Source organism: Scylla paramamosain, chromosome 27 (genome assembly GCF_035594125.1).
Source record: "Scylla paramamosain isolate STU-SP2022 chromosome 27, ASM3559412v1, whole genome shotgun sequence".
Lineage (NCBI taxonomy): Eukaryota > Metazoa > Arthropoda > Malacostraca > Decapoda > Portunidae > Scylla > Scylla paramamosain.
In genome coordinates, this window is record NC_087177.1 from 8,913,842 (window position 1) to 8,941,161 (window position 27,320).

Genomic DNA, 27,320 nt, shown 5'->3' on the forward strand with positions numbered 1-27,320 from the left:
CAACCACCACGTGGGTGGAATACCGGCTCATGGCGTCCCACACCACCTATGAGAGCTGCCTCACACACAGGCAAATATGCTGCCGCGCTACTCGATGCGCCGGACGATATTGTACCAGCGGCAGACACTACCCCAATTACAGCTGTCCAGAACCACCCATTTTGACTAGCGGCCACCTCTTCAGTACTAGGAGGTTCACCGCGGGGATTGATAGTGAAAAACGGTAGAGTAGGGGGCAGGTTGGTAAGGGTAATGAGGGACAATGGTTCTACCGGCTGTGTAGTGAAAGAAGCCCTGGTTACCCCTGCTCAGTTCACAGGAGAACACGTGAGAGTCGTCATGATTAACGGCTCTATGGCTACTTACCCGATAGCTGTAGTCGACGTCGAGACGCCATTCCTCACTGGCAGAATCCAGGCCGCTGTGATGAAACAGCCTATCTATGAATTGATAATCGGTAACGTTGAAGGTGTGAGGGACGTTCGGAACACGGACGCCGCGACCCAAACCGAAGATCAAGTAGGTGCCGCCCTGACGCGAGCCCAGGCACGAGAGACACGGCCCGTGGTCCCTCTCAAGCTCACATCACCTGACGAGCTGCTCAATAGCGCTAACGTCACTGCCGCACAAAAGACCGATCCCTCCCTTGCAAACATTCGGAAGCAAGCCGCTGAGGGGGTATCGAGGGTAAATAAATACGGAACGACTCGCTTCTGCCAACACAGAGGAAAGTTGTATAGAGAAGTCATCTCCGACCTCGGTGAGACTCGGTCGCAATTCGTGGTGCCTGCACAGTACCGCCACGCGGTGATGGAGATGGGACACAGCGCGGCCTTGGGTGGTCACATGGGGCGACAGAAAACACAAGACCGCATTAGTCACACATTTTTTTGGCCTGGCGTGATGGCCGATATCGCGAGATTCGTGAGATCCTGTGACGTGTGTCAAAAAACTGTAGACAAGGGCCGTGTGAAACCTGCGCCGCTAAGACCCATGCCCCTTATATCCGAACCATTTGAGAGGGTAGCCGTAGATATTGTTGGGCCGATCACGCCACGCGCGACTGACGGATCAAAATATCTACTCACGTGTGTGGACTTCAGCACCCGTTGGCCTGAAGCAGTACCTCTGAAAAATATAGAGGCCACCACAGTGGCTGAAGCGCTGGTAGGGATATTCTGCCGTGTGGGCATTCCCAAGGAGGTGCTGAGTGACCGAGGCACTCAGTTTACGTCTGCCATGATGGACGAGACGTTTAGGATTCTTTCTGTGAAGGGCCTTAACACGACACCCTGGCATCCCATGGGTAACGGTCTGTGTGAGAGGTTCAACGGCACACTGAAAAAAATGCTCAAGCGGCTGGCCGCCGAGCAACCCAAGGAATGGCCGAGATTTGTGGCTCCTCTCCTGTTCGCATACAGGGAAGCACCGCAGAGTACTCTGAAGTTCTCGCCTTTCGAGCTACTCTATGGAAGAGCAGTGCGCGGTCCACTCCAAGTGCTGAGAGAGCTATGGGACGAGGACGTGCCAAGTCCGGAGGTGCGTACGACATACGAGTATGTTATAAACCTGGCTGGCAGACTTAGGGAAACCTGTCGTATGGCCAAGGAAGAACTCCTGAAGGCCCAGGAGGTACAAAAGGCCCATTATGATCGCAATGCGCGACTACGCACACTGCAGCCTGGCCAGGAGTGCTTAGTACTCCTACCCACTGCTCATAATAAGTTGCTGGCGCAGTGGAAGGGGCCTTATGAGGTCCTAGAGCGCGTCTCCGACTTAAATTATATAGTATTGATTGATGGGAAACGGAAACGTCTTCACATTAACATGCTTAAGGAGTATCATGCGCCTACCATCTCTGGTAGCGCTGGCGCTCAGGAACCAGCATATGCTGAGGATAGGGCCACATGTTTGAAAGCCGTGCGTGATATTTTTTCCCTCTCAACAGCTGCGAAGGAGGAAGGTGAGATCAAATGTAGTGCAGCTGTGATTCACGATGCAGAGGACGTAGGAGATGGTCCTCTCACTGTACAAAAGCGTCAGACGGAGACCGTAGATGACGTCACATTATCTGAAAGGCTAACACCTGAGGAAGTATCGATAATAAAGGATCTTCTAGGTGAATACGCGGAGGTCTTTTCTGACAAGCCTCGCGTGGCCCGGGTGTCGCCACACAAGATCACCCTAACGAACCGAAAGCCAGTGAAGGTGAAACCCTATCAGGTCCCTCTGCAGCTTAGGGACGCTGTGGCTGAGGAAATACAAGAAATGGAGGACTTAGGCATTATCGAGAGATCCGATTCTCCGTACTGTAGTCCTATGGTCGTCGTACGCAAGAAAGGCGGTAGTGTTAGGATCTGCGGTGACTTCCGAAGGATTAACGCAGTAACACAAATAGACGCAGAGCCCATGTTCGACCAACAGGAGATATTTAGCCGGCTGTCACACTCGAGGGTGTTTAGTAAACTGGACCTCACGAAAGGATTCTTTCAGATTCCGCTTGACCCCGAGTCAAGGAAAATAACGGCTTTTGCCACCCCCAGCGGCCTCTATCAATATCGGGTCCTTCCTTTCGGCCTTGCCAATTCTCCCGCGGTCTTCAACCGCCGAATAAGACAGGTACTAGGTGACCTGAATGGGGTCGAGGTTTTCGTAGATGACGTACTGATTCATTCTACGGATTTGGAGGACCACGTAAGACTGTTACGTATGGTCCTTGATAAACTCAGAGACGCCAACATGACGGTTAAGCCGAGCAAGTGTGAGTTGGCCAAGGCAGATGTCGAATTCCTAGGCCACAAGGTGAGTCAAGGACAGTGCCTCTGCTTGGAGGACAAGGTTCAGAAAATAAAGGAAGCTCCTGTTCCCCACACCAAAAGACAGGTCCGATCGTTCCTAGGGTTAGCCGGGTATTACCGCAGGTTTGTCCCCAACTTTGCCGCGGTGGCGCTGCCGCTCTATGAGCTTGTTAAGAAAAGAGCACCAAATAAGGTTGAGTGGGGTCCCCACGAGGACAGATCATTCAAGGCACTGAAGTCCTTGCTGTGCAAGGACCCTATCCTCCAGTTGCCTGACCCTACAAAGCCCTTTGTGCTTAGGACCGATGCTTCCTGTGAAGGTTTGGGTGCTGTGTTACTGCAGGAGAAGGACGGCGACATCTTCCCCGTGGCCTATCACAGCAGGAAGCTCAAACCGGCAGAGAAGAACTACAGCACGGTAGAACGTGAACTACTCGCCGTAGTAGATGGGATAAAGAAATTCTACTTCTACTTATACGGGGATGAGTTTGTATTGCAGACAGACCACATGCCCCTGGAGTCACTGCGTACCTCTAAGAATGCAAACTCCCGAATAATGAGATGGGCTCTGTATTTGCAACAATTTCAGATGCGAGTTCAGTACATCCGTGGCCGAGACAATGTCGGGGCCGACGTGCTGTCTCGCCTTTTAGAAGGGACTAGCGCATCGTCTGAGACGAGCGAGTAGTACCTCTTCACCTCAGTAAAGAGATGATCTTGCCATGCGTCTGGTTAGGTAACTAAGTTATATTCTAGATCGGTCTGAAGGAGTGTGCCTATGTTTACATGTCATGCATAATGCCTACCCATTCCAGCACCAGGTGTCCCTACTTTGTGGGGTACCTGCACATAATCACCCCAGTTTCGCCCCTAGCAGCAGCATCCTTAGGGAGGACGCCTTGGGTGCCTGGAGAGGAAGAGTGTGGACCAGGTTATGTGGTGGCCCAGCGAGACGAGTAACCACCCACACTACTACACCCCAAACTACAGGATGAGTTGTCACTTGTGTTCTGTGTTTGAATATGGGATGTATATGGTACTATGAAGACACTAAACTTTCTCTTTGTTGGCAGAGGGGCTCTGAGGGCAATCCTGACCTGAGGCCGTTCAGAACACGCTCGTGTCTCCCAGAGAGGGGTGACACCACGCTGCGTCTTCCCCAAGATGAATCCGAAGACACCGCTCCGTGTTCGTGTAGCGTCTGCGTATCTCTTACACATATATTACGTACGCTCGAACACCTACACTCCGTTATGTTATACACAGACATACATAACAATGGGAGGGCGGTTTAAGTCTGACGATATTTCGTCTTGCAAAAGGAACGGGAAGGTTCAGCTGGTTCAGGAGTTTTCCCCCTAAGCGAGATTCTTAACGTAAATACGGGGTTTTACCCTCATGAGCCACCTGAGCTTCCACCCGAAGACCCCTTTTAGTCTACACACACAACCGTTAGTAGCTAGTAAGGCTTAGAATTTTTTTTTCCCGGAAAAAAATCCTCGTTTGTATGGGGTAATGTGAGAGCACAGGGACACTCGATTTTGAGAGGGCAATAAATTACCGCCCCGTCATAGGAGAGAACCATCCGCCATGCGGGCAGGTGGGCGGAGCCTGTATCAATGCGCGCGGGCCGAGGTGAGCGGGGCACGACCTTGCTCGGCCTCACTCCCAGCCAGGTCACCCAGCGCCCAGGACGTGCCCTCCTCGACTCCTCCCGAACCAGCCTGCAGAAAGGACAGCGTGGTGCAGCGGTAAGCCGAAGCCCTGACCAACGAAGCTGGCTTTCATCGAAGCAGACTGGAGGAGTGAGTACACCAGTGGAACGCCTGGGGTGAGTTATTTGTGGTAAGGCCTGTTAACAAGATTTCATTTGCAGTCACCCAGCGACCACGTGGTCGTCGCTCCTTGCCCGGCATAAGTGATACAGTGCATAGTGCCGACTAATTACCTCCGTGACCCAGTAATTTAACGTCAGGCTGTGCTCTCACAACGCAAAAGGACCGCGCATTGGCCTCACTTCCGAAGGAATAGGTATTTCTTTGTGTGCGGCCCACGCGCCACTGAGTGTAGCCATAGCTAGCCAGGCCTTTGTTGTAATTACTGTGTAAATATAAGTCAAATATTTACGACTGTGCTTTCTTTTGAGTGTCCCACCCTAGTCTACCTGGAGACTCAACCAGGAGTCGCATGTGATCGGCAGGGGTAACGTAAAGGAAACACCGATCCATGACATATGTACTCGATGCAATCACAGAGATTAATGGTTACACAAACAGCCTGCAGAGATCTTTTGACCAAGATACTCCATGTAACAGCCAAAAAATAACTGGTATATGCACAGGCTATGTACTTCGTGAGATACTGATTGGAGTGCTTGCAAATACCATCAGTGAAGGCTTGTATGTTTGCTGTTACTTAAATGTATGCACTGTTTCAATATATATATATATATATATATATATATATATATATATATATATATATATATATATATATATATATATATATATATATATATATATATATATATATATATATATATATACTCGTATATATATATATATATATATATATATATATATATATATATATATATATATATATATATATATATATATATATATATATGCACACACACACACACACAAAGAAACGTCAGACTAGCTAAAGATTGGAGTGTATGCGAATAGTTCACATGAAGATTTAAATGTTAACTGATATTTAAATATCTTCTCTGTTTCAATATGTATACAAATGGAACTGGCCAAGATCATCAGACTAACTAAACAATGGAATGTTTTCAAATAATGTCTATCATTACTTAAATGTCCTCACTATTTCAAAATCCACACAAATAAAACTCAACGAGGTCTTCACACCAACTAAACACTGCAAAGTCCCAGTGAATGACGCATCCCAGAGGAGTCTTTAAAACCATAAGGCCAGTTTTCTTCACAGACAACCTTGAGACAAACACCCTGAGAGAGTACAGACGGTGGGAGGGCGAGGAAATACACCAGGCCAGCCACTGTTCCAGATATACCAGCTGAGGATGAAAAAGGGAGGATGCTTAATCTTTTTATTGCTTGCACACATGATGACGCTATGAATACATGAAAAATTTTGTGTAAGGAGGCTACGGGAAGAATGGGGAGGACATCACTTACCATTTATGAATGCAGCACCCGTGAGTAAAGTGAGTCAAGAGAGCAAAAAATACAGCATTATGAACTGAGATTTTTTAGAATAACAATCACGATGTTTGTTGGCAGCAGTGACGATGATAATGATGAAACACGATCAGTGCGAAGGCATGACATGATGGCAAATATTATGAAAAAAAAAAATAATAAAATCTTTTATACAGCTCAGCAAGGTGGCTCGGGAGTCACTGGTGTGTGCCAGTAATGGAGGTTTACTGTGACCAAGGCGGTTCTTCCTAAAATTAAGTTCTTGCAATAGTTTTAATGCACAAACTTAATTTGAACTCTGGACGAACCACTTACAAGCAGCAGCAGCACGGATTTGCATTTTTAATATTTTTTATTTATTCATCTACGAATACTTATACTGAAGGGACGAATACACACACACACACACACACACACACACACACACACACACACACACACACACACACACACACACACACACACACACGGCTCCTCATCAGAGTCAGCCCCAGCCGTGCCCACCAGACACGCAAGGCGATTCATGGTCACAGCAACCTGGCAGCAAAACTTTTCCTCTCACTAAAAGTTCGCCCGTCTCCGTCTCCCTAAGGATCACTTCTGCAGCAGCAACACACAGGCAAGTCATTACATGGTGCAGCGGCACTGTTACCGCGGCGGAAGCTAAGACTCGTTGCGAAACATAATTTGTGGGATGTTTCTTGGGAGAGACGCCCCAGGTAGCAATGAGGCCACATGCATATTGAAGCCTCTGCTTGATTCTTCATTCCTGCTGTTTGGCGGATCCTGAATTCTCCTGACTTAATTACAGGCACCAGCTCTTTTCAGAATTGAAGGATCATAGAAAACATTTTCTTGGGAATCCTGTATGCCGTCCCTGCTGTTTATCATAGAAACAAAGAAGCATGAGAACGAAGGGAAGCTGCAATGAGCCAGGAAATCTACTATCTCTGTTTAAAACATACCTACATCTATCTTTTTTATCATTATTATATTTATCTCTTCAAGCTCCCTACAGACTCGGCACTAATGACCTGATTACCGAGTCTATTCCAATTATCCAACACAGGAAACTTCCAGACAAACTTCAGGCTTACAAGATTAACACCATTAAAGCAATTACTACTATCATTACCTTCATCTTCATATAATTTATTGGTCGTTAATGTTTTTCTCGTGGTGTGGACAAGACATGGAGGGACGTGAATTGAAACCGCTCTTTTTATTCTAACTGAGACATTATTTTCATTCAGAGATTGTGATTCTTGAGTGTTTTCCGCTCATCATGCCATGGATATCTACGGTAGTCACTTATTATTCAGGATGCATTTCTTTCTTTCACCCCGCCACCCCCCTCTCTCTCTCTCTCTCTCTCTCTCTCTCTCTCTCTCTCTCTCTCTCTCTCTCTCTCTCTCCACACGGATATTTATCTATCTATCCATCCACCAAACTTTCTCTTCCGCTTGCTTCCTTTGATCACGAGTTATCAAATCCCTGGTGAATCACACACACACACACACACACACACACACACACACACACACACACACACACACACACAAAGAGAAACGTTTGGTCTCCTCTGATTGGCCCCATCGTCCTCCTCTTGTTTGTACCGCTTCCACAATTTAAATATTTGTTCAGGATATACAGGTTACTATTTCCACCCCTCTATACAAAAAAAGGGAAAAAATTGAGGTCTTCCATCCTCATCCAACTAGAAACGTGTAGACAAATCAATAAATTCATCCCTTGCTCTTGGTCTGAATCACTTACACAGAGGTTTAATTATCATTTATCAGTCATCTGTAGACACTTCTCGTAATTTTGGATGCTCTCTTCGGACAGTTTTCTTTTGGGACTGGCATCCTCAGAGGGGCTTTTATTTCTCCGTCTTTTTGTTGTCCTTGTCCAGAATCCCCCTTATTTTTTTTTTTTTTTTTTTATTTCCTTTACACATCATTACACGATCATGAAGTCTTCCGTTTCCACATTTTAAGAGAGTGACACAATATTTTTTTTTTCATAGTACTCACACAGATTTAATTACCATACTATTCATCAATTATCTCCCGACATGTTTTGTTTATTTTCCTTACACATCATTATACTCGTACATCAAGAAGTCTTTAATATCCACGATTTTAGATTAGGAACACAACATTAATTTCTTACTTTTAAACACAGTACTCGTACATCAAACTTGCCAATAGACTTATCTAGCAGAGACTAAAAATTTTGTTGCTATTTGTTTTCTTTTATTTGTATTCATTTGTATCAGTCATCCACCTCATATTAATAAGGCCACTCTAAGTCTCAAGCGCAGACTGTCCACCAGGCATCGGGAAGCACTGGAGAAGCTTGGAGAGGCCTGCTGCGCCATCTACGCCACCGCCACCACCACCGCCACCTGCCACCCGACACCACAGTCACGTCCAGTCTTTAAAAACTCCGCATACAGACACGGCTCCCACCATCGTGCGGTTCATCAGTAACTAATAAGGTCCTAATTTTTTAAGCTCATCCCTATTTATTATCAAACCAAAATGTTAAGTTTTCTCATTTCCATATACATTTTCAGTTTTTTTTTTTCCATTTACATATATATTTTCAGTGCCCCCATTGCAATATCAATAATCCGTTTGATATAATTATCTTTTTTTATCTATAGACTGGCCTTACTGATCCTTTACACCACGAGCTCTTCAATCTCCGCATCGCAATCTTCACCAGTCTAGTTCTGTTTGCATCTCGCCTCTGAGAAAACGAATCATCTTTCCCTTTTTGTACTATCACGAAGACAAATTCAACCATTTTACAGCTATTCGGGACATCCCTTAATCACAAACCACTCTGAGACATTGCTTTTCGTCAACACCCATCCGTAAACATTATACCGGCCAATAATTGAAAGACCACCACCGCAGAAGAAATCATGCAGCCAAGAGTAATCATGCAGGGAGCGTAACATGATCCATCTCATGCTACAGTGATGTATTGTCACGATCCCGGTTATCTTTCCAAGAAACTGGACGGTACACTGATCCCAGAAAATTTTAAAGGTCTGGATTTTTAAAGGCCTCGAATACCTACCCAACCTATCCGAAATCGTCAGCTATTAAACCCTCTCTCAAAACCCTTACCTTGGCACAGCACGCCAGGAATCACTTCAAATGAAACATTAACATTAATATTTCATTTCATTTCACTCCACCTAACCAATCCTAATCTAACTTAACCTAACCAAAGTGAAACCTTTATTCACTTCATTTTGACAAACATCTGATGACTGCTGGAGTAAATGTGTTATAATGATTGACGTTCCTCGAAATGTGTTAAAAAATTGTCGTAGATGAAATAGTTGGCAGGAGGGATCCGTTGTGCCACCCGAGGAGCGTTCAGCGAGGCTTCGAGGTCTGTGTGGACACATGAAGGTGGTGAAGAAAAGACCAGGGGAGGCATAACTTTCCTTCACCTCGAGTGTTATGAGACCCAGACGAAAACATTATATTGCATTCCAAGCCCACTGAGGTAGAAACGTAAAGCTGAAGCGCTCTCTCTCTCTCTCTCTCTCTCTCTCTCTCTCTCTCTCTCTCTCTCTCTCTCTCTCTCTCTCTCTCTCTCTCTCTCTCTCTCTCTCTCTCTCTGCTGGCCAGCGTGTTCCTTAAAGTCATAAGGCATTAAGTCATTCATCCGTTATTCAGTCGCTCAACACCCGCCGCGCCGAGTTAATGCAGTGCATGTGCATATGGAGATTCATACGAGCGGAGTATGTTAATAATTAATGCAATTAAATAAAGTTATAAGGGGTGATTACGGTGTGTGTGTGTGTGTGTGTGTGTGTGTGTGTGTGTGTGTGTGTGTGTGGTTCTATTAAATCATCCATTATTGTAGATGTAGTTCTTATAACTTTATATTATGGAGGATGACCTAACCTGTACTCATTATGCCTTATATAATCTTAGAAATCTTGTAGCCAATGAAATATAACGTAATCTAATCTAATGTATGCTTTGTGATTACTTTTTATTTTTTTATTATACTTTTGCCGCATTTGGGAATAAAGGTTACACAAAAAAGAGGAAAATGGAAAGTGCAGAAGGCAGAAGGTAACACGAAACAGTCCAACAAAGTTAAATCATGAATGACACTGAAAAACTTTAATTAAAATGTAAATTTGAAGACGAGAAAAATGTAGGTTATCTCAGAAAAGAAGATGAGAGAAACAGGATACGATTTTTCACTTTAAGACAGACAGACAGACAGACAGGCGGGATATGAGAATTAATATCATGTCTTGGACAATAAAGAATAGAATCATAAAGGGCTTTATTAAATCCTTAATACTTAATAACTACAATTTCAATACAATTTAACCTGATTATGAAGGAGAAGCTACTAGCGTTATGATTCTAATTAATTATTCATCCAACCTCATACCTTTTCCAGGCGTCCTTGCTCTCTGCAAAGCATAACAAGACAGAAATGCGCGTACAATAAATTATAACCTCGTAATATTGACAAGCAAGGAACCACAAAAGGATCTAGGGAGGTATGAAGAACAAGATGCTTCACAATATAATTTTTGACTTGAGTTTGGCATGGCACCTTCTGTGGGCCTTTTTGTTCAGTTTAGTTGCCCTAGGCTAGAGCTCCTCTTACATAAAATAGAATAAAAAATATTACATACGCTTGGACAGACACAGTAAGACGGCAATAATTCCTTAATTAATTAGCAGTCTATTTAAAATATGTGACATCTGAACCTCACCACTATACTGATACACCTCGCTGCAACCCACTCCGTTTCACCGTCACATGTCCCACTCAGACTATGAGGAATGCCAATAATACTCTTCAGCGTTCCCTAACCTTACCTTCTTCTGTACATTTCCCTCTTGGAACTTCCTTTTGTTATGGATGTGAGTGTGGGCGGCGGCTGGGAGCATGTGAAGGTTAACACCCGTCTTTGTCAACCAATAACATCTAAGGATATGGGGGATGTCAATAATACCCTTCATTTGGTCTCTAACCTTCCCTCCTTCTGTCCATTTCCCTTTTGGTGAATGTTTTGGGTATGGGAGGCTGAGTGCATGGGAAGGCCAATGCTTCTCTTCGTCAACCAGCACAGGAAAGAAACTATACCAGATAAACGTATTCCGTAGCTTCCCGAGAAATAGTAACCTAAAAAAAAAAATAAGATATCGAATAATTATCAACATGAGGGTTAACGTCCGTCCTATCAACTAGTAACGAAAAGAAACGATACAAAATAAAGGTATTCCGTAATATTCCGACAAACAAAATTAAATGAATATATCGGATAATTTCCATACCAAAAATTACCCATAATGAGCTGTAATAGCTTTACCAAATATAAACAGCTGTTGTTCCGAGGAGAAAATGCAGCCGGGAAGCTCATTAGCGCATTGCATAACGTAATACAATGAAGCCTCAAACTGGGAGCCTCGAATCAGTAAAAAGAGTAACTGGATGAAGCAAGCTAATTTTTTTTTTTTTTCCAGCATAGCCAAGCATTCCAATTTTCCTCTGTAATGTGATGAGACACGTGCTGCAACAAAATATTAATCGCTTCAGAAAAAAAAAAAGACTCATATTTTGTCCAACACAGCCAATATACTTCCTTTTCCTCTGCCTGGTTTGCTTAATAATGATTCTTTTTTTTATTTATGGAGTATGATGAATAATGCAAATTACCCAGCATGATTGTCTATTTAGTCTCCAATGCCGCACCAAACGATCTCTTCGCGAGTGACTCTTTCACTGCTATTCAGTACATCTTTCCTTAATCACCAACCACTTTGGGACAATTCTTCTCGTTTTGGAACCATGACCGAACATTATATTGGTTAAGAATTGCAAAATCTATTATTTTTCATTACTTTTTTATTTTATTTTTTTAGATACTTATAAATATTCCATATTTTGCTTTTAGTGTTGTAAAGTGTTGCATATCGCAGTGAAAGGGTTAGAGGGGTCAGTGAGCATCCTAAGGTGACTTCAAGGGATAGTGGGCAGCAATCTCTAGTGCACAGGGCCGGTGAGGGCAGGAGAGATTAACCCTTTGACTGTTGTGGCTTCTTCTCAGCTTAACGAAGTGGTGTTTTGCAAATCTAGTTCATGATATTAAAAGATAACGCTCACAATGAATAAAGAAAGGAATTCATTGAATATTTAGTAAAGATTTTTAGTGCATGTAGATCATAATTTTTGCTTGTGGTTACGTAAATAAATTAATGTTATTAACCAATTTCAGAAAGGCTTTCGTAAGGAATTGACTGTGTATGGCACCGCAACAGAGAGGTCCTACAGTGCACAGAGGTCCTACAGTGCGCTACCTGCCCCATCGAGAGACTGCTAAGATACTCGTGTCATTTATAGATAGGTACAATAAGCAGATAGAAGTAGATAGGTTTTATACGTGTAGGACCAGTGGCTTCTTTTAACTTCCTTTTAGTCCTTACGTTATGTTCCTATGATCGATTACTTAAGCAGTGACGTCAGCGCGGGAAGGTGATCCAAACAATGCTCATTAAAGGAGGAAGAGCGATAATCGTCCCCCAATAACTGCATCTGTGTCACCGTGGGAGCCTCTAATGACCTCGTAGGAAGTGCAGTTACATTCAGCTGCCAGTAGTTTTTTAGCGGTTTGGTGACGTAATTCAGGATACAGACACTATGGATGAATTCAAATCCCATATTCTTGAGCGTTATGGGCTCTCATAAGAACTACTACTAAGGGTCGCAGATGATTACTCGGGTTCTCGTAACTAGTCTTCTCATTGTTGATGCAGTTCTTGTTAACTAAAACCTATCACAAAAACATCCTTGAAAACCGCAGCAACCTCGACTATAGCCTGCTTAAAGTAGGAAACATGTCATGGCGATTTATGGATACTGTACAGCTAAGATATATTATCAAATTATTGGTAAAAGTAGGAAAGTAAGTCCCAACATCAGTGAGTCATTAGGAAGCTTTCACAGATTAGATAAATTCATGGATGAGAATTAAATGGATTGGTATAATCTACGCAGGGACTGCCAAGTGTAGAACTGATGACATCTTGCAGTTTTCCTTATTTTTTTCTGATTTTTTTTCCAAGTTCTTATGAAAGGGCAAAGTGGATTAAAGCAAAGTGTAACTAAAACAAACCCACTCACGACCACGCAGACAGATGCTAAAAATATCCCAAGAAACTATTTTATTTTTCTATAAAATGTCATCTTGCAACTTTTCTTATTCTCTTGGGTATTTGTTTTTTGTTTTTTATGAGAGAATAAAAGGGATAGAAAGCGAGGAGTAAGTAAAACAAACCCACAGAAAACAACACAACACATAGATGCTAAAAATATCCTATGAAACACAATTTATTTTACCTACAATAGAAAGAAATGCCATCCTCAGTAGACGGGCAGCGGCAGGTGAAGGAAGGGAAGGGAAGGAGGGACGAAAGGAGCCGCTTAGAGGTCACGGATTTGTGTCAAACTGTCAGGATGTTTCTGTATACTACGTGATAGCGCGGCATAAGGGTTTGGATAGAGTAAATAAGAGTACATAAACTGAAATTATTCTTGTGAGTTTGCAGGTTTTTGTATGATCTTGTGGTGGTAGTGGTGGTGGGGTAGTTGGTGGTGATGGTAGTAGTAGTAGTAGTAGTAGTAGTAGTAGTAGTAGTAGTAGTAGTAGTAGTACCAGTAGCAGCTGTAGTATTTGTAGTAGTAGCCCGAAGACTAATTATATACTTAGGAAAAGACAAACCTTATTTATTTCCCATCTGAAAGACTTATCCGTTCTGAGCGACGGAGGAGGAGGCGGAGGAGGAGGAGGAGGAGGAGGAAGTGGTAGAAAAGTCCTAAGAAAAATGGTCCATGAAAGGAAAGACGAGAGAGAGAGAGAGAGAGAGAGAGAGAGAGAGAGAGAGAGAGAGAGAGAGAGAGAGAGAGAGAGAGAGAGAGAGAGAGAGAGAGACTGAAGATAAAAGACACGCAAGATTGACTGACACGAGGGGAAGGGAAAGACTGAAAAGGAGAAAGGAAGATAAGGAAACACACACTCAGAAACACTCAGAAACACTCAGAAAGAAGAAGAAGAAGAAGAAGAAGAAGAAGAAGAAGGTGATGATGATGAAGAAAAAAAAGAAGAAAAAGATGACTGATGATGAAGTAGAAGAAACACCTACATCACAACCACCACAACCACCACCAATTAAAAAAAAAAAAAAAAAAAAAACAGAAGCAGGAGAAACATAAGGAGTAAGAGACGGAAGAGGAAAATACGAAGAAGGAAAACGTACCATATAATCAACTACCCTCAACTTTCCCCCCACCAACCTCCGATCCTACCCGCCCCCCCCCCCCAAAAAAAAAAAAAGAAAGAAAAAAAATCGAAGCTACAATATACACAAAATTGAGCTCTAGAGAACGCTGGAAACTTCTGAGAACTTTTAGAATCTTTACCTCCGCTTCAGCGCACAGACTCCTTGTTAGCTTGGCTATACGGATAGAAGCGACCCTTATCCAAGGAGCTAAGTGGTGCGAGGAGGGATGAGGCTGGCAGGCAGGGAGACGCGGAGCACTGACGAAAAAAAATATATAAAGAAGGGAGGGGAGAGAGAGAGAGAGAGAGAGAGAGAGAGAGAGAGAGAGAGAGAGAGAGAGAGAGAGAGAGAGAGAGAGAGAGATGACGTACCTCTGCCCACCAAAAACAAAGGATATGTAGAGACAGTAAGAGAAATAAATACCAAACAGCGCAAAAAACAAACAATGAGGCGCACGCACGCACGCACGCACGCACGCACGCACGCACGCACACACACACACACACACACACACACACACACACACACACACACATACACACACACACACACACACACACACACATACACACTGTTTTTGCCAGTCACCATAGTACACCAGTTAGATAGTACACGGTTGGCGCAGCGTTCAGGCAGCTGTAGGTTTGCACTGACTATCATGAGACAAAAGTGAAGAAATTAAATTAGAAGGAAAATAGAAGATAACATCATTCATTACATAAAATTATTTAGCCAGATTATCCTAAAGGAACGAAAAGTATCTATGTAAATATTTGTTTTTTTTTTTGTTTTTTTTTGGATTCTTCAATAAAACCTTGTGAATATATTTGTATATATTTTTTGAGGTTTGTAAGAACTTGGGGGAGGAAATTAAATGGGACTGTATTAAAGAAATTGTGAAATTATCTATATATGTGTGTGTGTGTGTGTGTGTATGTGTGTGTGTGTGTGTGTGGTAAGCAGGGATACACCAGACTCCCTTCTTCATTTATTGCATCGTTTTACCTTCGCAGAAGGTATCATCAGGCATTGCATGACGTGGTGATGTGATGTCCTTACTATATAACGAACCAGCCATGCGTTATATCCCCTGAAGTACTCCCATTTGAAGAGTGATCCAACCCATTACTTGAAACAGTTGGTGGAGTTGAGACGTTGTTCCCTGGGACAGGTTATGTTGATAGTAGGTGTATCCCTGCTTACCTGATCGATAACTCAGAACCTGTTCTACTGTCAACATAACTTGGCCCAGGGAACAACGTCTCAGCTCCACCAAGTAACTGTTTCAAGTAATGAGTTGGATCACTCTACCGGTATTTTAATGCCTTCCCTCCTCCAGCGGCCTCATTGCACAAGGCTTTCTTCTTTCTCTCACTCCTATTTTGTCCACCTCTCTCTAATGCAAGAGTTAACCAATCAATCATTCATCCCTTTCTCTGGTAAACTCTGGAACTCCCTTCCTGCTTCTGTATTTTCATCTTCCTGTGACTTGAACACTTTCAAGAGGGAGATTTCAAGACACCTATACTTCAGTTTTTGACCACCGCTTTTGATTGCTCGGTGACCGACACCTCAGTGTGCCTTTTTTTATTATTATTAGTTTTATTGCCCTTGATCGGTGCCACTCCTACATAGAAAAAAAAATACCCCCCTGCTCCTGCTCCTGTTTCTGCTCCACCTCATTTTCCTTCTCCTCCTCTGTCTATGCCCTGAAGAGTTCCAGCTGAGACAGTAGGCCATAGAGAGGGTCTTGCTGGCCGCCTTATTTAATCCTCCTGAGGGGAAAGCCCTGTAACACTGTAGCAGAGAGAGAGAGAGAGAGAGAGAGAGAGAGAGAGAGAGAGAGAGAGAGAGAGAGAGAGAGAGAGAGAGAGAGAGAGAGAGAGAGAATTGTGTATCCAAACAAATAAATAAGAAGAAAAATATAAAAGACTAACAGATACTGGGAGATACACAGTGTCATCAGATCCTCACGCTATCAACACGCCCGTGCTTCCCTAACCCTTCCCTCCCCACCCACGACAATGATCACGCTCTCACTGATGGTGCAACTGGCAGTGAGCGCGTCGTGGGAATGACCACCTAACAACCCACTGCGCTAAGTGGGTCACGCTCGGCAAAACAAAATATAGTATGCTGTCTTATTCGCCACAAGCGGCGTCATTATGGAAATTAGTGTGTGTGTGTGTGTGTGTGTGTGTGTGTGTGTGTGTGTGTGTGTGTGTGTGTGTGTGTGTGTGTGTAGTATTCAGCTCTATTGGTCTATACTCTTAATTCTTACCAGGCTTTCTTGTTTTCTTTTCTTTTTCTTTTTTTTCGTGTACCAGAGATTCAAGCGCCGAATGCATATCTAATCATCAATTTTTCTTTTTTTCTGTTTTCTCTTCACTGCTGCAGGCAAACTGTGTGAGAAAAAGCTGCTGGTGCAAAGACAGACTTATATCTTTTGTTACGGTAATCGTCTTTCTGTCTTATTTGGCAAAGTACCGTAAAGTCGTCGAGAATACTTGAAATGCCTAGGGGCAGTACATTTGTCTCTTAAGAAAACGAAAGAAAGGTGATAGGGAAAACACTAATGGGCACAAAGGAAGAACAAACACCAACAGATCTTTTAGTTATTACGAGGCTGTTTGTGATAAGCTGCACTAAAGTAAAAGATAAATATAGCAAAGATAAGGCAAAAACACAAAGGATCACACAGGAAGAACAAACCCCAGATTTTTTTTCTTTTAGTCATTACGAAGATATTTGTAACAACCAACACTATATAAACTGGAGTAAATCAAGGATAGTAAAGGCAAAGGCCCCTCCCCACCTAACGTTTCATACACCAGTACTGACCTTAATCTGGAGTAAAAGAAGGGGACAAAGGCTTCCTCCCCACTCACCCATACTCACACAAGTACTACAATGATCCCCTGAAGTGAAAGAAGGATAGAAAAGGTGAAGGCTCCTCCCCACCCAACATTCTTTACACAAGTACTTTAATGATCCCTGATATATACTAAAAGAAGGGTAATTAAGGCTAAGACTCCTTCCACCTACCGTTCCTTCTAACAAGAGTATCGGAATACCCCCTCCCTCCCCTATCCTAAAGTCGAGGATGCATAAAATAAGAAGTAATTATGAAAATGTGAGGAAAAACTACAAGGAAAAATATTGAAAACGGAAGAGAAAGTAAAAAGAAGAAATAGCTTAAAGTAAGATAAGAGGAAAAGAGTTGATTGAAAGGGATAAACAAAAACATTTAAACACGCGCAGGAAAAGAAAGAAAACAAAAGTGCAAAACTCTCTCCCATGCACCTCCCTTGACAAAAAATAAATAAATAAAAAGTAAATTACCAAGACGAAGAAAAGAAATGAAGGAAAAAAAAAAAACCGTGTCAAAGAACATAAAGGAAACTCAGTAAAGGCATCGGGATAACTCTTCCCATCCACTGCTCCTTACACGAGTACTTTAATGACTCTGAGCTGAACTAAAAACAAATCCAGTAAATTCGAAGGCTCCTCCCCACCCACACCTCCTCCCAGCACGAGTACAGCGACGCCCCAACATAAAAGTAACCTAACTAAGGTGAAAGTTACAGAATGTCCGTCTCCCTTCTCAGTTAGACCCTCCATTGCACCATAACCGCCCTTCCAACCCTAATAACAGCCCCAATAGCACGCCCACAATAAACAATAAAACGGTACATGCGGCAGTAACGGAGCACAATATGGCCGATCAGAATAAGGAAGACTGGGGGCCGCGCTGATGGTGCTGATGGTGGTGGTGGTGGTGGTGGTGGTGGGTTGGGAGACGGACAGACCCACCCACCCATCCACACGCACACACTCACTCACTCACTCAAACCCATACAGACATACTCTCCTTTCTCTCTCTCTCTCTCTCTCTCTCTCTCTCTCTCTCTCTCTCTCTCTCTCTCTCTCTCTCTCTCTCTCTCTCTCTCTCTCTCTCCTTAACTGCTCCCCCGCCCATAAGCAAGGTTGGGACAGACGACGAGGCCAATTAAAGGGAGAAGGAACACACGAAGGTGATTGTACAAGAGAGAGAGAGAGAGAGAGAGAGAGAGAGAGAGAGAGAGAGAGAGAGAGAGAGAGAGGAGAGAGAGAGAGAGAGAGAGAGAGAGAGAAAGTTTACACACACGCAGAAAAAAAATAACGGAAACGCAAACCTTTCCTGGTCTTTCCTTCCTTGGAAAAAAAAGAATAAATGATCAAGTAAATAAAAGAGAATAAAGCAGGAATAAAGATATAAGGATAAAAAAGAAAACAGTAGGAAAAACAAGAAAATAAGAGGAAAACGAGAAAATGCGAAGAAAAATTCGAAGGAAAAATATGGCTAACAGAAGAAAAGTAAAAGAATAAATTGGAGACAGAAAGAAAAGGGAGAAAGTATAAAAATTAAGTTTAAAATGGATAAAAAAAAATTAAACATGCACAGGAAAAGAAACAAACGCGCAAACATCTCTCTCTCTCTCTCTCTCTCTCTCTCTCTCTCTCTCTCTCTCTCTCTCTCTCTCTCTCTCTCTCTCTTGTACTTTCCTTCATAAAAATGAATGAAAGAGGAAATTATCAGGACAAAGAGAAAAAAAAAAGAAAAACGAAAGAATCTGTACACATGATACATTGCAATTGAGAGAAGGAAGGAGGGATTAATAAAAAGTGCACATCCTTCCTGCTCTTTGATTCACCATCAGAAAAATAGGAGGGAAAAATGTTGGAGGAAAAAGCAATGGAGGAAGGAAGGTGCAGCAGAAAACATGGCAGGTAATTAAGTGTGCAAGTGTCAAACATTAGTTACATACATCTTGCAGCGGGAGTGTGCGTGTGTACATCTTTCTCTTTTTTTGCACCCCATTTGACTGAAATAATAATCGGAAAAAATAAGAGGAAATGTAGAAACATGAAAATAAATAAATAAATAAGAAATAAAATTAAGAAAGTCTAACAAAAACAAAATTAAAATTAAAATACAAAAAGGACAGAGTTAGAGGAATAAAGAACAATAGGAAGATAAAAGCAAAGTTTTGAAATGCAAGAAGAGTAAGAGTTAAAATAGTTAAAAATAAAACAGAAAAAAAGAAAAACGGTAAAGAAATAAGGAAAGCAACGAAAAAGAGAGGATAGTAGAAACAAAAAAATTGGAAGAAAAATAAATGGAATAAAACAAGAAAGAGAAATTACCAGAAGAAATACGAGGAAGCAAGAGGAAGGAAAATAATCAGTGGAAAACATCTGCAAATAGGGGACAGCGTACTCAACCAGCAAGGTAAAGGAAAATAGTTAATACATACATATATACAAGCGAGCATACAAACCGTACATACACATGCACCTCACTCGTTGGCCTTTGCTTCATTATTTCGCACGAGCACAAACACGACTACAAATTTGATTACGATGAACACAAAGAAAGTTTTGGTGTTGGTGGTGCTGTTTGTTGTTGTTCTTGTTGTTGTTGTTGTTATTGTTGTTGTTGCTGTTGCTGTTGCTGCTGCTGCTGCTGGTAATTTTTACATCTCAGTTTTATGAATTAAGAGCTTATAGAAAAAGATAATTTCGTTCGGTTTCAGCACAACTTAATGAGTGCTTCGCGACCCATCAGTCCTCACTCGGTCTTCCCTCCATCAGCCAGCCAGTCTCCCACCCTCAGCCTTTATCCTTTCTCAAACGCTTCAGTGCTGTCCCACTTCACTACCTGTGCTTCACTACCTGTGTTTCACTACCTGTGAAAAACCTTCCCACAATAACAGGTAACACAATAAACAGGCTCATGGAATTTTATCTAATCCACGTCTCGTTTCGATGCCACCAGTGCCAGATTGATCATAGTTTTTTCTTATTTTTTCGTGTGTTGGGGAGAGGCTAATGAAGACAAATCCTCCTTCACTTCATCATCGTTTTGCTGGTTTTGAAATCTGAACATTACAATACAATGCAAAATAATGTACAACCTTTCCCTCACCCCCAACGCTGACTGAAAAAAAAAATATCTACCCACGGCAGCAAAGTTAGAACCAGCACTTAATGAGTCTCGTTCGCACACCAGCACCTCACCACCCCAGCACTCCTGCCGTTACCACCAAATACCCTTAAGAAATGCACCAGTATTCTCAGTTTTTCATCCCTTTCACTGGTAAACGTTGGAACTCCCTGTCTCCTCCTGTATTTCCTCCTACCTATGACTTAAACTGTTCCAAGATGGAAGTTTCAAGATAGTTCTTATATTTTTGGATTCCTTTAGACTGTACTGTTTGGGGACTGGGAATTAAGAGGGTCTTTTCTCAGCCTTTTTTTTTTCTTCTTGTTGCCCTAAGCTGGGGTCTCTTACATTAAAGAAAAACCACGAAGAAAAACAAGAACTGTGGTGAAATCTATTAATGGACTCCCACTTACTTCCCTTCGGTGAATTATTGAAAAGTAAATTGGTGAGGACTTAATTTAATTTTACGATTTATTGCTTCTCTCTTCTCACACCATTACCACCATCACCACCACCACCACGACCAACACCAACACCACCACTTGCTCCTCCCCCCCCTCCCTTTCACGCCCCCAGACGACCTTTTCTTCACCTTAAGCCTCCGTCTGGTATAAAAAAAAAAAAAAAAAAGATAGAGAAAGAAAAAAAAAGGGCACTGGAGTATTTTGTATGTACGAAGCAGCAGGTGAGGTCATTATGGGAGGGTGAGGTGTGCTTCAGACTTATGTACTATGCCGCCCCTGTCACCAAGGTGTAGCCGGTCTCCTTGAAATATACTCGTACCTAATGACGTGACGTGGAGTATAGGATGATGATGGTGGTGGTGGTGGTGGTGGAGTAGAAAAATTGTAATGATGACTATGTAGTAGAAAAATTCGTGATGATGATGTAGTATGAAAAAATTATAAAGATGACGATGAAAAAGGAAAATAAGACATAGTAGTGGTAGTAGTAGTAGTAGTAGTAGTAGTAGTAGTAGTAGTAGTAGTAGTAGTAGTAGTAGTAGTAGTAGTAGTAGAACAACACGAACAAGAACAGAAACAAACACAACAAAACGAAAGAAATATAAAAAAAAGACGAAATAAATAATACTTCCAACAACATAAGTTCCTCTGCGTTAACATTCAGGTCCGGTGCTGAGAGATGAGGTGCCTAACAGATGACCTCACTCTTCTCACTACCTACTATAAGTCACCAAAACGGTGATGCCAACTTAAATTTTCAAGAAAGAAGCAAGACAGAACACTTGGAATAGCGCTAAATCATGAGTGAGTATTTTATTTATTTATTTTTTTGGCGCTAAATTTGATATAAAGTAAACATTCAGCGGTATGACGTTATGGAAACCTATAATTAAACGGCAAAAAGTACTAACGTGTCAAGTTTACTCCAAAACAACAAGCACCGTACACCACAAAGCGCCTCACTCTCGAGCATTAGTAGTGCTTCAGGACGACCCACACACCTCATTAAGGCGCACAGGTCAGTCCGATGACGCATGAATGGACGTAGGTGGAGAGACAGTCCTTGACGGGCTTAAGTCTTTCATTCGTTCCTCTTAGTGTGTTCCAGCGCCATCATCCAGTCAGGACCTTTGGCGTGAGACCACTTCAAGACGAGGGAATCAAGTGCACGGCTACGAGGTCAGACAAGAGGCAGCAGCAGCAGCAGCAGTAGGAATACTAGGCATCATATTTCTTAAATGTTTCGGCGTCTTACCACCACTATTTTTAACGGGCAGGTAGTTAAGGTTCATGAAGTTAGCAATGGTGTTTTCATGATTCTAGTAATGATCAAACAATGAATTTGAAATTAGTTCTTACGAGGGAACAAAGCGTTTTTTAAGACAAACTAATGTCTGTCTTATTCCTCATTCTCTTCACTCAGACGTACTTTTCATCCAGTCTTGAGTCACAGAGATAGGTATGGGATGCAAGGTGAGGCAGACAGCGATCCCCACCTCATATCCAGGTTACAAAAGACAGTGGCGCTTTAATTCTGAGTAATGTAGCTGCAACAAAGCGCGACAGTGCTGCGCTAGAGTGCTGCAGACAGCATAGATATGCCTTCTGTTTAATTATCAAGATGGCATTTCCTAAAGACCTATTTCAGTGTTTCCTTGTTGCATAATTATTTGCAGTATTCTAAGGTACTTGCTAATCGACGTAATTATAGTTGTCATCATCATCATCAGCAGCAGCAGCAGCAGCTATACATATATATATATATATATATATATATATATATATATATATATATATATATATATATATATATATATATATATATATATATATATATATATAATATATATATATATATATATAATATATATATATATATATTTTTTTTTTTTTTTTTTTTTTTTTTTTGTTCCGTTACGTTGGATCAAAGTTACGTTAGGCCAATAAAAACGTTACGCTTGCTAATAGATATTGCTAAATATGGCAGACATGCTGTCTCACTGATTGATTCACGCTTAATTAACATTAAACCACATTTCACACCTATGGCTAATATTCATAATATATCCAGGCTCACCAATGCGTTCCGTCCACAAAAACGAACCCACCACAAATGTATCCCTTCACACGATATGGTCAATATTAATTACCAGGACACCCAATACGAGATTACTGTTTTTAAGATCCAATAAAGTAACTAAAAAGTGTCTATTCATACCTTCATAGTCATAATCCTCACCGCCAGTCTGTATGAGTCTGGCGCCAGGACGACGATCTCCACTTGCCTTCATTTGTCTATGTCGCCTTCTCGTCTCAGGTCATTGAATTCCACGTCTTTTCATCTATAACAACATAAGAAAGTAATAACAACATAAGAAAGTAAGGAATGTCTGCAATCTCTGCATGAAACCCTACCTATCTAAATCCACCTATCATGCCTATCCATAAATTTATCTAGTATTTCAAAACTTCTTATTGACTCGGCACTAACAACCTGATAATTAGGTCTATAACAAAAATATACCATGATATTTGCAAACCAATTTCATCCCTTTTCTCTCTCTCTCTCTCTCTCTCTCTCTCTCTCTCTCTCTCTCTCTCTCTCTCTCTCTCTCCTCTCTCTCTCCTCTCTCTCTCTCTCTCTCTCTCTCTCTCTCTCTCTCTCTCTATTAAACTTCAGCTTTAATTCGTTACCTCTAATTCAGTAATCCTAAGGATTCTGTTAAATTCACTAGTGTTATATTTCTCATGCCATTTCAATACAGAATATAGCTGTTAATCTTACTCGCCTTCTACAATCCTCTCAAACAGCGTAACAAAGGGCTTTACATTTCCTTCATTCAGCGACTCGAACACAGACAACAAGAAGGTCTCGGGGCACATCCGCAATCACGAGTATTGTAACAGAATTGCTTTACCCTTCCGTCTTACTGTGCCTTTGTGTAATCCCACCAAGAGCCTCTTTCGTCTTTTTTTTTTTTTTTCTTATCCTCTAATGCCTCCTCGATATGAGAAACAAATACAGTATGATTCAAATCAGAGTTATGTAGAGTATTAATGCAGTTGGAAAAGAGAAACTCATGGAACACTTCCATGGGTCTTGCAATACGTTAGGGAGCACATATCCAGTTGTTTCTTTGTAACTTACATGATTGTGTGTGTTCGAAGAAGTCAAAGAACTACGGGGAGCGAAGAAGTGTTTAGAGGGTGAAAGAGAAACATCGGCAGTATGAAAAATATTTTACACGCTATTTAGCTTCCTAAATAAGTTTCATGGACGTGTGCGTTCGAGAGCTCAAAAGCATTAAGGGCAGCGCAGAAGCACGAGTACTTAACCAAAAGTAGAAATATCGGCAGCATACAAAATTTGACCGTTATTCACCTTCGTACTATAACTTCTTCAGAGAAAAAAAAAAACTAAAGAGTAGATCACTTCATCCTGCACACGTGTCCCTCAACTGGTCAAGTGTTGATGAGCCAGGTCACTGCCTCGCACACCTCCCGCTTGCCGGGACTCAGGTCAGTCGCTGTCGCCGAGGTGAGTGGCAGCTCCAGCACGCCACTTAATAGGTTGGCTGCACGTGAACGAGTCCCGACACGGTCACACGCTGCTCGCCTCCGCCCCTGACGATCCATCAAAGCTTTCATCACATGTTACAGCTTTCTCTGAACTCAGCGAATCGTTGTGAAGTGTCATGAATGTCTTACGTCACGATTTCCTCTGTGAAAATTCAACTGAAATACTATGGATTTTTATCACTGGGTATAAATAGAGTGTATATGGCAGTTTGAGTTTGATCTGAAGACAAATAAATGACTATTTTAAGAGGAAAATAATAGACTGAAAACAGCCAATGACTGGCTACGATAACGTATTTTGCTCCTGACTTCCCCGTTACAGGATCGGAGGAGTACCGATGTTGAATGTGGCTGCCATTACCTGTAGGATCTTTAGAAGCCAGACACAAAGCAATATAAACTGAGATCACGGATCTTTTTTTTTTCTTTCTTCTTCTTTTGCGTCTTATTTGTCAACTGCGGACAGTGCAGGTATTGTTAAGTGGCCACAGTAAAGAAAACCGTAAAAATGTTGCTATTCCGGTCAACAAGAGTTCTTTCGTGATATGCTATCCAGTCACTTTTTTTTTTCGTTAATCTCTCTCTCTCTCTCTCTCTCTCTCTCTCTCTCTCTCTCTCTCCTACTTCATATTTTTCACTTTCTTCATTGCTAAGCCTAAAATTCTGCAGTTGTTTGGTTATCTATGCAATCCTCCTCCTCCTCTACCTCTTCCTGGTCCTCAGAATTGTCCGAATAATTATTTAATTCACTAAATAGTCTGTCATTTTACAGACACCAATTTTATTATAAATTGTATTAACTTTCAGATAGGCGCATAGAGTTCACCGTAGGGTGAATAGTAGAGCTTCATTTCAACTTTTCCTATGAAAATTCCATGTCAGTTTTTCCATACTGCATAGTACTTTTTCCCAACTATATTTCCATGCCAGCGCAAACTGGAAGGAGTGGTGGGTGGGGAGAAGCCTTCTGCTATGCTGTCCTGTCCCTCTTCCCTGTAGCTAGTTAGAAGTAGTTACCAAACAGCCTTGCAAGGACCAAAAGGTCTGTTGCTGTTTGGCTTTCCTTTGTATTCCTTTGTATTCCTTTGTATTCCTCCTCCTCCTCCTCCTCCTCCTCCTCCTCCTCCTGCTCCCGCAAGCTCCTACTCTAGTTCAAAAAGAGGGAGGAGGAAGAAAAGGAAGAAAAAGAGGAGGAGCGTAACTTGCCAGAGCCTAATTTTTCCTTCTCCAGTGTGTTCCTCATGTATAAATCGAGGTGCAAGATTGGAGTCTTAATTAACACTTGGCTGATGTCTCATGCACCGGAGCTGTGAGAGTCGAGAAGGGACACGCCCTCTTGGCTCAGCTGGTTGGCTCTTCGCTCTTTTTTCTTTTAATCAACAAAGCCAGACACTCCACTTTTTACGCCACTGAAACGTTGATTGCCCTCCTCAGCTAATTACAAGAAAACACGACATGAGCAGCTTGAACTAACGCGCTGAAAGGCAAAACACACACGCACGCACGCACGCACGCACACACACACACACACACACACACACACACACACACACACACACACACACACACACACACACACACACACACACACAAGCTAGTCTTTTCCCTTTTTTCTACACCGTATCTTCAAACTCACGCGTGTGAAGCTAATTAGGGAGATGATTGGCATATCTTAGGCAGAAACTAATACACATCAAAGGAAGAGGAAAGAAAAGTGAGGAAAGGACGCTATGAATGTCTCCCTCTAATAGTGTTAAGTGTTCAGAGAAACGTTTGACTGCACGAGTAAATAACTTGCCGCCTCACAAAACATAAGGAACTCGCATAACCGTTAATAGTCACACATTACATTTTGTTTTATCAAGTAAGGAGAGCGAGCAGGTGGAAAAATAAACTGAATGGATAAATAATAAAAAAAAAAAGAACCACGAGGAGAGGAGCAGACAGAAAGGTTAATTTATTTGCTAGTTTTACCTACGTTTACGGTATTTCAATTCTTCTAAGTGCACACCCTTCTGTTAATTACCTCACAAAACATCAAGAACCTGTACAACACTAATAGCCAATCAACGGGACGTTATTTCATTGCAGTTGTTTTAGGATAAGTAATGCAAAAAATAGTCAGTCATACCAAACAAGGTCTGCATTTTCAAACGTACCGCCGTCTTACCTCGAATATATGTCTAGTACAAGTTATCTGGGTTTTCAAGTGCGCTTTTATGATTCTAGTGAGTTTAACACCGATCTAGCATTATCAGTAGCGGAAAATATTATAGGAACCTAACTAATCATCACTGTGGCATCTGAAAATAGTCCCAGTGAGAGTTCAAAGCTTTACAGCATACCACAGTACATAGCAATATCCTTTGAGAACAAAACACAATCATACTACTACTGATACAGCAACTCTCAGACACTTCCAGACCCTCGCGTGAAGTTAAGACACGTTTCTCTTCTTTAAGCAATCCGGAAACCATGCGTGTAATGGACAACCTGCCTCTTACAACTCTCCTGACGAGCTTTCCACGCGAAGAAATTGGCGTAATTGTGCGTCTCTCCCTTGTCTAAACGCTATTAACGACTTGCGAGGGAGAAATGGAATCGAGCGAAGGAGAGCAAATGAGATAAGTAGTTCTACTTACTGATTCCGCTCCAGTGGGAATGAAATACTCTACTGTAAAGTTGAGAAGGTTTTGCTAGCGAAAGAGCGAAGTTTTGAAGTACAGCTTTTGCCAGATGTGATGCTACAGATTTCAAGACAACTGTGATCGTATTCTCAACTTTTTTTCGGCGTTTTTTCTTGACTGTACAAGATTTTGCTACCGAAAGCGCAGGGAAATTTTTAAACTACAGCTGTGGACAAAAATTATGTTAAGAATTTAAAACAAAAGCAACCGTATTCTAAAATGTTTCAGCGTCATATCCTGGTTTGTTATAACACCTCTCGTTGATGTTAATGGGCT

At 42.0% G+C, this 27,320-nt stretch overlaps 1 protein-coding gene across 1 annotated transcript; it reads left to right on the forward strand.

The window, feature by feature from the left end:
* The first annotated feature begins 252 nt into the window (after nt 1–252).
* On the forward strand, nt 253–21,991 carry LOC135114407 (uncharacterized). The gene is made up of 7 exons (XM_064030310.1): nt 253–3,432; nt 3,614–3,718; nt 3,872–4,003; nt 4,373–4,549; nt 4,774–4,829; nt 8,328–8,480; nt 21,877–21,991. The coding sequence occupies exons 1-7, from the start codon at nt 253–255 to the stop codon at nt 21,989–21,991; spliced, it is 3,918 nt and encodes a 1,305-aa protein (XP_063886380.1).
* The last annotated feature ends 5,329 nt before the right edge of the window (nt 21,992–27,320 follow it).

Excerpts from the sequence above, each read along its gene's own strand:
- LOC135114407 (XM_064030310.1), top strand. The coding sequence starts at position 253 with ATGAGGGACAATGGTTCTACCGGCTGTGTAGTGAAAGAAGCCCTGGTT. Across the intron at positions 3,719-3,871 it reads TGGGTGCCTGGAGAGGAAGA|AGGGGCTCTGAGGGCAATCC; the intron begins GTGTGGACCAGG and ends CTTTGTTGGCAG. Across the intron at positions 4,550-4,773 it reads AAGGACAGCGTGGTGCAGCG|GCTGTGCTCTCACAACGCAA; the intron begins GTAAGCCGAAGC and ends ATTTAACGTCAG.